Source organism: Protopterus annectens, chromosome 3.part1 (genome assembly GCF_019279795.1).
Source record: "Protopterus annectens isolate FY-2018-M chromosome 3.part1, PAN1.0, whole genome shotgun sequence".
NCBI lineage: Eukaryota > Metazoa > Chordata > Ceratodontiformes > Protopteridae > Protopterus > Protopterus annectens.
This window is the reverse complement of record NC_056732.1, coordinates 1,647,096,655-1,647,112,491: the sequence shown is the minus strand read 5'-3', so window position 1 is coordinate 1,647,112,491 and position 15,837 is coordinate 1,647,096,655. Positions and strand designations below refer to the sequence as shown.

Genomic DNA, 15,837 nt, shown 5'->3' with positions numbered 1-15,837 from the left:
CAGTCACTAAGAAGGAGCTAGTGGAGTAGAGCTCCTCAGTCCATATCCCTAACATTAGAGTCCAGGATGTTGGACAGGTTTGGAAAGCACAGTTTTGCTTCAGTGACCGGTACCTTCAGGTCCGTGAATTACTTAGTCAAATCTCACTATAGTGTTGTGAAGTGCTCTAAAGAACTCTCCAAATCCCTCTCTGAGTCCATGTCTGTGGAGGAATACAAGAGGTCCTCTTCACAGCTGGCCACTCTATTATCCATCTCCAATGTGTTCATGAGGTTAACATCCCATGCTTCAGAGGATAGCTCATTGGGCAGCCGGTTCAGGCATAACCATTAGGAGACGCGCCTGGATGCATCTACATGGCTTTGCAGTGCCTTTCAAATCTTCTTTCATCTATGCTGTTTTTGATGAGACATCTTTGTTTGGTCCTACTATAAAGGAAACTCTTTCCCAGAGTGAACAGAATCAAAAGACCCTATATGCCATAGAGATATGCTTTTCTACCCCTCAATGATCTTTTTCCAGGAATCAAAGAGGAGGCAAGAAAATGTGGTTCCGTGAGTCTTAGGGTCATTTTCAGGATTCATGTTGGGATAAACCCCTTCAGAGACGGAGGGGAGAGTTCAATGGAAGATTACATCCTTGCAGTAAAAGAGGCCCACAAAGCAAGGGATGTTCTTCGTGTTTCACTGTTGCAGTCATTACATTTGGGTTATCTGCTTGCAGTAGCCCTCAGTTGGCCTGATTAACAGAGTCTTGGGTCCTGCATCAGTTGCTGTCCCTTCTTCCATGACGTCAGGTCGTCATGGGTATAAAACATGCAGCTGATGCCATTACATCAGTTTTTCTTGCCCCAGATGTCAGGTGCCCCCCTAATGGGAAGCAATTAAATCAATAATACAAGGATATACCTCCAACAAAAAAGCAAATACACCAAAAAGCTTTTTGAGCATAGTAAGTGAGAGCAGAGGTATAGCCAAAAGAAGAAAGGGGGCTGGAGGGAGGGAGGGAGGGTAATCAGGACTGCAACAGTGAATACACTCGAACATCTACATTTATGTTAAGTGTACACAACTGTACTATGTTCATCCTGTTTCACTGTTGCAGTCAGTACACTGGGTAGATTCCCAAAGCTAAGGTTGGGAGGAGGAATTTAAATAGAATTAGGACCAGCTATAAGGCTCTGCAAGGCTGCAGTGGCAAAACCAGCTCTGGATGTTGATTCTTGATGTTCTTTGATTGTTCTTGATGTACCACCCAGTCAGAGTGAAGCTGCAGCTAAGGAAATTCAAAAGCTGCTAGACAGTCATCCAATAGGTCCTACCAGACCAGAAGGGATTTGGAACTTAATCAAAAAAGATCTGGGACCTAAGACCAATTGTGGATCTAAGCAAACTGAGTCAATTTATGAAGAAGTCAAAGTTCCAAATGGTCGTAGCTCAGTCCGTTCTGCCATTTTTTTATGCAAGAACTATTGGATGTGCTTAGTCGGTCTTCAGGATGCATACTGTTGCATTAAGATGAACAGACAATCCCGAAGATTTCTGCGCTTTCAGCTGGAACCAGTCACTGTCAGTACAGAGCCCTGCCCTTTCATCTCACCACAGCCGTCAGGGTGCTTTCCAAGTGTATGGTAGTGGCAGCCGCTCACCTGAGACTGCTGGGATTCCGAGTTTCTATGTCTAGACGACTTGTTCCTCACCACCACAACCAAGTGGCTCCTAGAGCAGTCCAGGGACTATTTGCTCCAGCTATGTCAATCGTTGGGCATCTCACTCAACACCTGCAAATCTCAACTGCAGCCTGTTCAGAGCCTGGAATTCATAGATGCCCTATGGAGCACAATAAGTCAGATAGACTCTCTTCCTTCACATCGTGTAGACTTAATAAGGTTTCAGGTGCAGCAAATTCTTGTTCACCCTTCTCCCCTGCCAGACTAGTCCTTTAAGTTTTAGGGTTGATGGCAGCAGCCATAACCTTAGTTATATGTGCATTCTTCATTGACTGTGGCTGTTCATTGGTCAATTCTGGATTATCCTCTGTCCTTTTCAGTCAAACTCACTGAAGTCTCCAAGGATCATCTTTGTTGGTGGATTCAGTTGGATGAAGTTTCCCTAGGCCATCTCTTTATTTTTCCCCTCCAATGGCTATGGTGACCATGGATGCCTCCCAAATGGGGTTAGGGGCATTTTTTGGGTTGAGCAGTCCAAGGCAGGTAGGCTCCCCCAAAGAGACTAAATTCATATATCAATATTTTAGAGGGGAGAGTGGTCCTACTAGCATTGCAGGCCTTTCAAGAGTTTCTTCTTCTGGGGACCTTTGCGATACAAACCAACAACTTGACTTTGGTTTGGTACATCAACAAACTGGGGGAAACCCATTCTTACCCCCTTTGTTGAGAAGCAATTAGTGTGTGGCAGTGGGAGATCTTTCATCCACTTTTCAATAGCATTACACATATGAGAAGTCCAGTGTTTTAGCAGACAGACTCAACAGATCACTTTTAATGCCTCACAAGTGGTCTCTCAATTAGTCAGTAGCAGAGAACATTTTCTGCTGTTGAGTCCAACTTGCTGGGACTTTTTTGCGTCTCCCCTCAATAGCATATGTGCAGGTTCTTTGTCCTAATCCCTCCTCAAGGGGAGTCACCAAGAGGTGTTGTAGTCCACATTTGGCTTGCTGGTCTCCTTTACAGTTATCCCGTTACCTCTAATTCCGAAATTCTTACAGAAAGTATCTCCTCATTGTTCCCTTTTAGCCTCATCAAGTGTGGTTCCCCTTCTTGTGGTCTCATCTTAGATATTCACCATGGATACTGGTCTCTATTCCAGATCTTCTTTCACATTCCAATATTCCAGGTCTGAAACTATCCGCATGGTTTCTCCAATTCCATTGATAGCTAGAAAGCCCATGCTTTCCTTCCCCAGTCCAACAGATACTTTTATCCGTACATGCTGCAACTTTTAGATGTGTATAGACAACTGCATTTTTACCTTCAAAAAACAAAAGATTTCAGAAAGTCAGAACAATTTTTTGGTTTCCTTTTCCCTGAACAGATTCGGGTCACCAGTTTCTAAAGTTACCCTTCTCAAATGGATTGCTAGTTGCATTCCCTTTGTTTATACTTGGGAAAGCCTCTCTTTACCAAAACCTCTCAAAGCACATTCTATTACCTCTTCAACCTTTTGGTCTAGAACTTCCATCGATGACATTTCTGCAGCAGTTACTTGGTCTAACCTTCATACCTTTATTGCTCATTACAAACTAGATTTGACATCCAGAAGCAGAGCTTCTTTTGGATGTGCAGTACTCTGGAATATCTTTCCATGAGGGCCACTCAAGATTCGGGTAGCTGGGGCCTCTGTCCCAGTTGTTGAGGAGCGATTGAAAAGGACACGATCAGATATTTAAGTTTTGTACTCACCATAACTATGCATCTGTGTTGTCCATTGTTGTTCTTCCTCCATTCCCCTCCTTCCTCCCCCCTTTCCTTTTATCTTCTGTTGTGACCTTGTGGATATTGCGAAAGCCTTTGTTCCAGGTTTGAGCCCCAGCTCTGTCACTTTCCTTTTATGACTGTATGTTTAGGGTTTATAAGGCAGAAAACTCAATCTGCGGTACAGCTATTCGACAGTTGCATTATGGGTAGAGGGAGGAGCTTGTGATTGGAACCAAGAGTCTAGTGTATGTGGCTGAGTCAGATCCAAGGTCAGATCTTATAGCTAATTGTTGAGGAAAATTGAAAATGGACAACAAAGATGTGTATTGATGGATATTTGTTTGTACTCATTTTTGTATAGAGATTATCATGATGTATGTGGTTTACAGTTTTGTATAGTGTACATTCAGGTTTTTTTAAATGTGAAGTATGTAAAGACATTACAGCAAAAAAAGCAAGTACTTTTTTTTTACTACCTTATGACGTACCCAGGCTTTATATTAACAAGAACAGCTGAAGAGAAGCAAGTTAAAATTAATATAATGTGATCTTGGGCTGCTAAGGTGGGGTGTTTAAAGTGCACTAATCATATTATATGTAAAATTAAGATAATTTACTTTGTTTCACAGGGGTACATTTCTAGCTTAATGCCCTTGGTTTATTCCTCAGACATAGTTTGTGGGGGAGGGGGCTTATTCTGGAGGTGTATTCTGGGAAAGTAAAAACTGTTGGTACGTGGAACAAAACTGAGGAGAAGGCACATCATTTTTAGTGAGGTGATGGACTGTCCATATCTTCACACACAACATAACAATCATGTGGTAGATCAGCAAGCATAGGTGGAGCCATAAAAATTCTCTCGTTGGGCTACTTGAACACACAGTACATTAACAGCAAGTGGACTCACCTGGAACTATGAGACACTCGATGCAATTTTAAATTAATTGATCTGACTGTATTCTGGCTCAAAGAGTTTTCTCATATTTGCTTCTTTAAAGGCATTGTGATTTATTTCAGATAGTAAGCCAGGTTCATGCAAGGGTGGTGACTCATTGCTATTACTTAGTAATGCCAGTCCAATTCAAGCCCCATGATACTAAAAGATAAAGCTGTTAGTATGCCTCGGCTGATCTATTTGCAGTTAGCGACATGGATGCTGAAGTGACCCAGTGGGGAGGATGGGAGTGAACAGCCTATGCCAGCTCGCCCATCATGGCGGGAGAGAGGCAGCCTAGGCGCTGCAATAACAGCATTAAGAGCCTGTTGAGCTCCATGTTATAAAGTAATATGCATCATGGTTGTGAGGTCATGTATGCACTGAAGTGAGTATGGACTTACTGAAAGCAGTCATTGCATTGTTTGCAAGGCTGGCCCAGGGTGGAGGGTTAGGATACAATTCCCAGCAGCACTATGATACTGCACCATCATCTTTGCTCTCCTAACTGACCGTGGACATGGGTCAGGTTGAGCCTGGAGGTGGCTAAGGGGGCTGTCCAGTATACCCGGTGAATGAGAAGCAGAGCTGGTGACAGTTGATGCTCAGCTGTGGGGAGGCGTTTGAAAAAAAAAATGAATGATGCCAATCTTTTTCCTGCACTTATATTCAGAAGCGACTCCTCCTCAGATAGTAACCCAAAGTGGTTATTAGACCAAATTATGAGTGGCAGTCATGCCACGATAAATATTGCTGTTCTCCGCATTCCCTTTCATCTTCCATAACCATAGAGGAAACTATAGTAAACATAATTTGAGAACTGTCCAGGCATCATAAACTGGTAATGGCTAGTGATCTTAATCTTGATTGAATGGGCCTCCTAAGACCCAAACTAAACAGACTCACATCCTCACATAACCTTATTCAGCTTGTCTGTGAAGTTACTAAATGCAACCAGTAACATTGCTGTACTGAATATTCTGTTATCATGTATACCTGAAAAATAGCTTTGGCTACAGGCCTTAATTAACACTGTAATTGATCCCTGTCCTCATAGCCGGCCTTAGGCATAGGCCAACTAGGCAGCTGCCTAGGGCGCTGCTCTAGCAGGGGTGTTTTTCCAGTATTTATTTGCTGTAGGTAGACCAGGATGGGAGCACTGGGTAGTACGGTGGGGGGCGACATGGAGTTCTGTTGCCTAGGGCGCCAGTTGACCTAAGGCCACTCCTGCCTGTCCTGTATTTTCCACGTTATCCTTCAAAAGTAAAATTGCACCTACTCAACTCGTCCTGCCTGAAACTGTTTCCTCTTTGATTTGCTAATTGTGAGCTTTACAATTTAAACTTGTGCTCTTTTACAGCCAAACTGACTTTTTTATTTTAACTAAGTTTTGTATTCATCACATTATCATTCCCTGAATACTGCTCTATCCATAATTGTATCTGTAATAAACATGAACTTGGTGTCCACATTCTGTAATATACTTAGTCCATTAGAGAATAAACTAAGAATCCAGAGCGGTCAGTATCTGACAACTCATTAAGGAAAGAGATGTGTCTTGGAGGGAATCGAAAAACAACCCGGCAACTCTGCCAAATTTAGTAAACACCAGTGACTAAAGGAGTGTTAGAATGTGCACTGATCAAGCTAAAGCTCCATTTTAAATATTCATTGTATTGTTAATTTTATTTATATTTCTCCTTGTAATAAGTCAGTGTATAATACAGTATTTTGAAGATGTCATTTTTGTTGCATTGCTATATTTATTTCTTTAAAATTTCATTTTGAAATGTGGAGCTTTTCTCCCTGCATCTCTGCTGCAAACGGGTGCATTAGGCACAGTCAGACTTTCCTGGTAAACAAATGTCAATAAATAAAGCTGAATACTGCAGAAAGCTACAAACCCACATATTTGCTTAGGATGACTGGTATCTGTGATGCAAGATTCCTTACAGTTTGACTGCTTATGAATATAATTTTTATGGTATTTTTGATTGTCATGTTTTGCAACTATAATAAGGAGTACTGCAACAGTGAAGGGAAGGACATCTACCATTATGCTAAGATTTTTCACAACTGTAACTATTTAATTGGACATAACCATAGAAAATGTATATTTGTTCTGTAATACGTATAAAATTGGCATCAAAGTTTTAAGAATTCAGATAATGCTTAGCTCAAGTTCCCTTGATTCAAATTATTTTACAATTTTTGTATGTTCTTAGTGTTTCAGAGATGCATTAATGTGTGTGAGGCATGCTTTTTAAGCATGTTTGGTGCAAAAACATTTCATAATGCAGGAGACTGTTTCTTTTTAGTGCCTTTGTGTATCAAGGACCTTAGTTTGTCTGCTGGTTTTGGCCTGTAGGAATGAAAAGTCAAATCTGCTACCAGTAGTAGAGACGTAACAGAGACCTTTATATTAAGGGAGGAAGTTTTAACTGTAATTGGAAAATCGCTAGAAGCAGTAACTCCAAGGGATAGAGGTTTCTAGTAAAGAAAAAGACTCCTCTTAGATCTGAAATTAGTTGAAGGGAAGAGGAAGAGAGATTTTGTAAGGAGCATGAGCAACTGCAGTCTTAAAATAAGAGAGTTAAAGAAAATGCTTCCCAGTGTGAATTAGTGAAAGAGGCTGAAATAACTGCATTAAAGGTGAGACTTTCTTCACTTTCTTTACTGAGGAAAAAACTGAGTTCTGAACAAAGAGAAGCTGTGAAAGTTGCACCTTCAAAGGTGCCACCTGTGAGAGCTGGTTCACTCCATTCTCTGTTTCAGATTACCAGCATTTAGCACTGAAACATTGTTAAATGTCCAGTGTGTCCAAGACTCCATGCATCAGTGTGCACTTCATCAACTTAAGGTTTGTGAGACAACTGGACATCTTTTTTTTCTAAACTGAAAAAAAATTATGGACACAGAAAACTGAGGACAAGCCTGTGATACTTTCTAATTTCTTGTATTAATGATAAAACTACATCCTTATTATCTGAACCCTGTCACATCCTGAAGATTTATTGTTGGAGAAGTAATGCATCTTATGAAAATGTTCTGTCATTAGAAAAAAAACATATTCCATATGTAAGCTATTTTGTATATAGACTTGGTTGTTGAGAGCTATGAAAGCTGATCTTGATATGGTGAATGACAGTGGCTCATGCTACAAGAGTTTATTGCTAGGGACTGTACCACTGGGTAGGGAGAGTCGGACTTCAAATAAATACATGTTCAGCATTTAGGTTGTTAAACTGGGAAGTCCATATAAAGCCATATAATTGTAGACTGGCTGCACAAAAAATTGACTAACTCCCTCAATAAGATACAAAAGAGTAACTGTTCTGATTGATCAAGTCTATTAATAGCTTGGCTAGTCGCATGTTGGGATGTTACTCAGATGCATCATGCTGTTTCAGAGACTTTTTCTGAGGATGTATGCTCAGTAGTGACTTATCTGCTTCCTCACCCAATGACGATGTAACAGCCCTTCTGGCTATCTCACTAAATTCTGAAGCTGTATTTGGAGTAAGATGCATCAAGGCCTTCTTTGATAACTGGCCCACTGTAAGAAAGCCTTACTAAGCGGGATGTCAGCAATAACAAGTTGTGTTTTACATTTTGAGTAATCATCACCATTCAGAGTACACTAAACCAGCATCTTGTACATGCTGTCCATTGTATTAATAAAATAGGTTTGTACTGAAAACTCACTTGATACAGAGTGATAATTCTGATGTCTGATGGCTATGTTACAGAAGGAATGTTTTGTCCCATTCTTATTATATTCCTGTAGATAGGGGATCATAAAGTAAAAGACATGGAATTAGAGTTTAGACAAATATGTGGCAGTAAGAGCTATGATACGTTCATAGTCCTGTTAAAGTATGTGACTGGCTGAAGAGAGAGAGGGAGTATGGGTAGTTATATAGTATGTGAATTTAAATGGGTAACATTAAAGAATGGGTATTTTGTGAGGAGAGAGAGAGGTAATGAAACTGGACATGTGTTGGGGAAAGGTCCCTTGCAAGAATAAGAATGTCTAGGTGTCAGAAAATATATTGAGCTTATACTCAAGTAGGCTGAGTGGCTCAGTACCATTTACTTTTGGAAGCAGATGATCTTTGTCAAGGATTCATGTATGTAAATGGAGTCATCAATTTTATAAATGTATGTCCTTAATTTAGGCAGTGATGGAAACAGTGATCCTCTGACTACTAGGTGGAGGACATTTCCTCCTAAACTGCAGCTTCTAAAATAGGATACAGAAAATAATTGTCTGTCTGTAAATCATTGTTTACTGCATTTCCTGTACTTTTCTCTGATATATATATATATATATATTTTTTTTTTTTTTTTTTAACCAAAGCATAAATTATGCTTTATTACTGTTTTTTGCAGGTATGGAAAAGTAGAAGCAACCAAGACACTATTGGAAAAAGGGAAATGTAACCCAAATCTTTTGAATGGGCAGCTTAGCTCTCCTCTCCATTTTGCAGCAGGTGGAGGACATTATGAAGTAGTGCAGCTTCTTCTGAACCACTCTGAGATTGACCGTGTAAGTGTTTTAGTTAAGTAATTATCAGGATTTACTTTTGATTTGTAACTCATTGTTCTTGTTTGGTGAAATTCTGTGCTATCAGATAACTTGTTGCAGTTAAATTTGCATAAAACATGATAAAAGAGGTACATTTAAGGAAGGTATGTATATCGCATGTATATATCTGCCTTATTAATCAGGCTCATAGCTTGTGGGTTGTCATCCTACATGAGTGTTTTATAGAACTAATATAGAATACTTCTTATATGCTGTTTGAGAATGCTGCTTTTCGGTAGGTTGTGTCATGTTACTGGGTTACAGTGTTTTCTTTTTAAGTGAACACTGTGTATTACTTGAGCAATAACCCACGGCTGGGTGTGGGTACCCATGGTTGGTGTGGTTTGGTCATGTGGGCGAAGCCCAAGTGACCAAACAAAGCCAACCATGGGTAGATCCAGCATTGCCCACACCCAGCCGTGGATTATTGCTATTGTACAATGACATTATTTAAGAAAACAAATTACTTACTTTTCTTAAATAATGTCTTTGTATAATGCCTCCATGCCGCCCTTCTGCATTTTGCAGGTATCCTGGGGCTTTTTTTGATGTACTGTGCATGCGTATAGGACTTGTGTTCCCACTCTTACACAGTATATTTGTGCTGTGCAAAGGTAGCAACAAAGAAAGGAAGAGCTCTGTTGCTTTTTTTTTTTTTTTTTTAAATTTATTTTGAAGAAAAGAAAGAAAATGGGAGAATTTTTACATTCAGAAGAGCCAGGACAGACAAAATAAAAGGATAATCGGGTAAGTTTCTTTAGTTTTACAGAACATACTTGATTATCCTCTTATTTCTCTCTCTGCCAACTCCCTCGTTCGTTTCAGGTCTTCCATTTTCTTTTTGGTTTAAAAAAAAAGAAAAGTAAAACAAATTACTAGATATACTAATGGGAAAAAGTCCAGGCGATCAGACCTTTTCCCATTGATATATTCTTGGATTTACAACGGACTCGCTGATTGGGCTGGCCAATCGGCGTGCTTGTTTTTGAATACTAATGGGCAGTCATTGTATAATTAATAATAAATTCCATGCAGCAATGACAGTATCAGTCTCATAACAAACACAAGTAACAGAGCCAGGCTGCATGCCATACTAATTAACACAGTGATGGAATAATACAAAATAATCCTACACAATTTAATATTGTGAACATTGGCAGGATGGTCCCAAATATACAAGAACATATTGTAATTGTGTGTAAGATCCCAGTATTGCAGTTCTTTATTCATAACTTGGAAAAAAGAGGTAATAACATAAAGTAACTGTTTGTTTCGGGTTCCTATCAGATAGCCGAACTTCTGCAAGTTCGAACCTCATATGGTCAAGACCATAGGTTTGAATTTGCAGACGTTCAAGCATTTCAACGGAAATCTCCATAAGGGGAGGTTTCCATTTTGTTCAATGTGGTGTGATCTCAGAGTTGGTATATTTAAGTAGCGGGGGGGTGTGAGGTTTAGGGGGGCTTGCCCCCCTGCTTACAACAGTTTATTTTGTTTTCTTTTTTTTTTTGTTGTTGTTTTTTATCCATAGTTGAAGTTTTTTAACTTTGAACAGGATGGTTCGAACATTCCATGTTCAAAGTTATTAAACTTCGACTATGTGATTTAGACCCGTTTGTTTCTAATGCCAAAAGCAATGAGTGTTGTAAGTTAAACAGCTTGTCATATCCCATTTTCATGTTTGCTGGGGCAGGAGACTTGACTCAAGCTTCACAAAAAATTCTTTTCATCTAGGGAGGGTAAAGGGAAGTGCAGCTGCCCATCCCAAATGATCTTTTAGTTTTCACCAGATTCTTAACATTTGTGGGCATAACTAGATTACAACCAGATAGTATATGCACTTTTTTTTGCGCTGTATCCAGCACATGGTGTTGGAGTTGATACCTAGATTGCAGTCAGATAATCTATATACCTTTTTTCAGGATGTATCCAACAGCTGCCATTGGAGTTGATACCCCATCCCATCAGCTTAGCAGGACTAATAAGTTACTGTTGAATAAGCTTAAACTATGTGTAAGCCAGTGAAGGAATATGTCTGTGACTGAATCTGTTCAGCTGAATATCTTTCCATTGCTGGTTTGATTGATTTCCCAAGCTGGACTTAGATTTGCTTGTTTTTTAAAGCCTTGGAAAGGGAAATGGATTATATGTATGTAGTAAGTTGTATATAGATCCTGTAGTATAGTGCTGTTTGGGCCAGCAGGGAAAAATGTGGAGTCTAGCCTTGTGTTGAGAGTACTGAGAGGTGGCAAAAGTTTTCTTCTTTAGACTCGCTCAGAAATAAGGATCGCAAATGAAGGTATTGGCATCTTTGGCCACCTACAATTTGGTGTACTGCAAAAAGAAGTTTGTAGTTCATGAAAAAGATCTCCCCAGAATACAATCCCTGCATTAACCCTGCCTTACCACCACAGTTTTCTTGTCTATCAAGACTTAAGGAGATCCACAGACTTGGTCTTAAGGTCTTAGTCTAACTGTCCTGTAATCCTATATACATGTTCCAGGGCTTTATCTCCATCCCATCTGAATTCTATATCCTTTTTTTTCTTCCTGGCTTTTCAGCAGTAGACTTCCAATAAAATGCATAAGTGTTCTGCCTTTAGCCATGTGGGCCTAGTATTTTGCCTGGCATGAATAAAGATGCTTATCAAAACTGAGACTGCAACTTCATTATAGCCAGAGTGATTGTTTATAATCTTCCATCTTTGATAGTCTAGATGTCCTTGAATCCCATATGTAACCTGCACATTTTCTCTGCAGTTCAGTTGTTTTCCTATTCAGTTCAGGAGGAGGTGTTCAAAAAAGATATCTCAGGCCATTTAGGAGGACTCTGGCTACAGCTTGGGACCTTAACTTCATAGGTTCATAGGTAGGTACTAGGCTATTGGCCCTAGGGCCTATATAAGCCTAGCCAAAAGGTACCCTGGCTTTTGCCACCCAAGAAAATTATTTTCCTGTGCCACTGTCGAGCAGAGCCACAGAAGTGATCCCCGGGGTGAATTTCCTATCTCCCATCCAGTCATTAAGATTTTTCTTGAAGAGTGCTAATGAGGAGCTTTGTTTGATATAGATAGGTAGTTTGTTCCAGAGTATGGGAAGTCTTTGGGACAAGAATCTATCCCTCCAGCATGTTCTGGTTATTGTTGTGACAAGGTTTAGGTCCCTACAGCGTGTAGCTCGAAGGGATTGGGATTTCTTTAAGTGGAGCATGTCCAAAAGCTCTGGGTTTGACATAGCTTTGTGTGTTAGGCAAAGATCGCCTCTGAGTAGGCTAAATGCGATAAAGCTGCAGTTTTTTTAGATGGTCTGCATAAGGCATCTGTTTGATGCCAGTAATCCTCTTTGTGAGGTGTTTCTGCGGCCTTTCCAGTTGTTGTAGATGTCTTGTGATTTACATACCAAAAGGGGCATTGTACTCTATAATGGGTCTAATGAGTGACAAGTAGAGGGGAACAATTGCCTCTTTTTTCCTGAATGAGAAACCTTTTGTGATGAGATGTGCCACATAGAAGGATTTCCTGACTACTGTGGCGATGTAATTATCAAAGGAGAGACTACTGTCCACCTGTGTCCCAAGGTCTCTTATCACACTTTCAGAGTTAGACTTCCGCCTATGTGGTAGTTCATGGGCACAGAGTTTTTATCAAAAGGGATGACAATGCACTTTTTGGCGCTGAGCTTGAGGACATAGCTTTGACACCAGGCATCTGTCTCAGCGAAGCCCTTTTGTAGGATGTCCACATCTTTTGGAGTTTTGATTATGGATCCTAGTTTGCAGTCATCTGCGAACTTAGTTAGCCAAAGACCTTCTGTTTTAGTCTGTACTTCAGAGAAGTAGATACCAAACAGGAGAGGACCCAGGACTGAACCCTGTGGCACTCCACTTGTCACTGGTCTGAAGTTGGATTTGGAGTCTGCTACTTTCACAGTGTGGGTTCTGTCAGTGAGGCAGTTGGCAACCCATCTTGTGACATAGGAATTTATACCTAGTTTAGTGAGTTTATCTATAATTCCAGAGTGGGGAATGGTGTTGAAAGCTTTGGCGAGATCTAGATAGGCTGTGTGAACCACCTTACCCTCATCTTCGGCTTTGGTGACCGCTTCAAAGAAGTCTACCAGGTTTAGGAGACATGATCTTCCTTTTACAAACCCAAACTGGATGGGGTCCTGAGTTTGGAGATTATCAATGTCATTGTTTATAAGTTCCATGATGATACGTTCCATAGCCTTGCAGACCAGGCTCGTCAGGCTAATGGGGTAGTAGTTTCCGGGGTCCGTGGTGGCTCCCCCTTTCTGGAGTGGGATAACTGTCGCTGTGCACCATTCAGTGGGCTCATAACCTGAGGTGAAGCTATGATTGAACATCAAAGTATGGAACAAAACAGGAAAATCTTCTTAGTTTCCTTGGATTTTATTAGTCCAAAAAGCGAAAAACCAGTACACGTGTATGTTTTTTGTGTACTGGTTTTTCGCTTTTTGGACTAATAAAATCCAAGGAAACTAAGAAGATTTTCCTGTTTTGTTCCTTACTTTGAGGATTTATTGTTTTTTATTCACCGTTGTAACTGGCTATGATTGAACATGGTACTTAGGTGGGGTGCCAGTTCGTTCTGTAGTTCATGTAGAACGCAGTCTGGGATGTTGTCAGGTCCCATGGGTGCTGTGTTCTTGGCTTTGGAGAGTGTGTTTTTTACCTGTGCAGCCATGATTGCAGGAACTTTGCATTCTTCCGGTATAGAGATGGGCCCTTTAGGGGTTGACAGGGAGGTAAAGTTAGCACTGAACCTATCTGCCAGGATGTTGGCAATATCAGTTGGTTCTGTATATTTAGTGCCATTGTGCTGTAACTCAGAGCAGATCTGAGTGTTGCCATTAAGATTCTTGACATAGATATAGAATGCTTTGTGGTTGCCTTTAGAGTCAGTGGCTAGTTTTGTTTTCATAACTAGCTTTGGAGGATTTTATGAGGGGATCTCAGCTTCTTACTGAGGCTGACCAGGGAGTTCCTCCAATCATGGGATTTTACTCTTTATTGCAACAGTTTCTTTCTTCTGTTATAGAGTTTGTTTATGGCAGGGGACCACCAGATTGGCTTCCTTTTTTTGGAGGATAGCATCTTGGTTCTGTTAGGGATTGCACGATCCATGCACTCGTGTAAGTGCTTATAAAGTGCATTTGTGTATGATTCAGCAGTCATACCTCTGTTGTCCGTCAGCATGGGTGTCGTGAAGTTTGCCACTTCTGAGAAACGTGACGTTGGCTTTGGAGAAATGTTTTACAGTGGTTTCCCTAATGTGGGTGGGGGAGGGATGTGGATGTCTAGGGTGATTAGCTTGTGGTCGGATCTGACCAACGAGGAATTGACCTCTGGTGTGGAGCACTGGTTGCCTGTGTTGGTAATAACCAGGTCTAGGATATTCCTGCCTCTGGTGGGGGTGTGGATAAGTTGATCCAAGGCATTGGAATTTATGAATTCCAGAAAACGTTGAGCACAAGAGTTGGTACACGAGTAGTTTTTCCCAGTTAATGGTGGGGTGGTTGAAATCTCCCATTATTAGGGTGTTAGGTTGTATCCTAATATTTTCCAGTGTATCAAGAAATGAGGAGTGGGAATCCTGGGGCATGGTGGGGGATCTGTAGCAAGCTACAATTTGGATTGCTGTCTTGCCCAGAGTTAGTTGCACTTGGATAATCTCGTATGTGTTATGCTGAGCAACTAGCCTGGAGGTGTGGCTATCCTTAATGAATATGGACACGCCTCCGCCTTTAGTGTTTCAGTCCAGGTTAGTTGGTCGAAAGGTGTGGTATGAATTATAGCCTGGTAATGCAGGGGTACTCTCTGGAGCCTTGAACCAGGTCTCTGTCACTGCACAGATGTTGATGTTCTCCATTTTAAGGAGTGCCTCGAGTGAGTGCATTTTGAGGTTTAGACTTCTAGAATTGAGTAGCAGTACCCTCAGATTCTGCTTGCTAGTACCTGTTATGGCGGTGAATTTGTCATTTGACCCTTGCCTAAAAAAGGCACAATAGGGGTGGCTAGACCGTTAGCCAGTATCCGGAATCCCAGGAGCGACAGGTGCAGGCCATCTCTAGCAAAGCATTGTGGTTTGTCGATCATGTCATCCCAGGCAGACAGATACTGGATCCCCTTAGAATGACACCAGAAACTTAGCCAATTGTTGAAGTCAATCACTTTATTCTTGTACTGTGGTATCATTCTGGGTGATGGCAGGATGCTACTCAGGGCTAGGGTCATACCTGCCTGGGCTACAAGATCGAACAGCTCCTCCATGTCCCTTTTCATATAGTCCAGGGAGGTACGTCTCAGGTCATTCACACCAACATGGACAATGACAGAGTCATATTTGTACTTGTGGAGTGACCAGAGTGCATGTGTTGTTTTGCGGATCCTCTCACCAGACAGGCAGCTGACAGTAACTTTCTCCTTGTTTAGCCTGGTGAGTGGAACATCAGTGTGCCTGACTATAGTGTCACCTATGACTAGAGTGTTGGGTATGTTGTTATGCCTTATGGGCTGTGGTTGAGTGGCACACTGAGTTTGTGGGCTATGTGTCATTTGGGTTGTGTTGGGGGGTGGAGGTTGCTTTTCTTTCTGCTTTGGAGGTCCCTGTTGCTTGAGCAGGTTTTTACTGAGAGCCTCCACGAATGTAGGTGAGTGTGTTGTTTCTATGTGTGTGTTTTGGTGATGTAGGTTTTGAGGGACTATGTCATGAGTGTGGTGTGGTGCTAGTGTTTACCTTCTCTTGGCTGTCTAGTCCAGTCTTGGGTGAAGAGAGCTTTGCTTCCAGTTTGGCTATATAAGTGCATCTCTCACAGGTTGTAGTGTTGGGTGGTAGGAGGAGAGGGTTGTCTGTGTAT

At 41.1% G+C, this 15,837-nt stretch overlaps 1 protein-coding gene across 1 annotated transcript in view; it reads left to right on the top strand.

The window, feature by feature from the left end:
* KRIT1 (KRIT1 ankyrin repeat containing) overlaps positions 1-15,837 on the top strand; it is a 772,078-nt gene that overhangs the window by 207,546 nt on the left and 548,695 nt on the right. Inside the window, 1 exon segment of the mRNA XM_044066350.1 lies at positions 8,763-8,919. Coding sequence (XP_043922285.1) covers positions 8,763-8,919 — 157 coding nt within the window.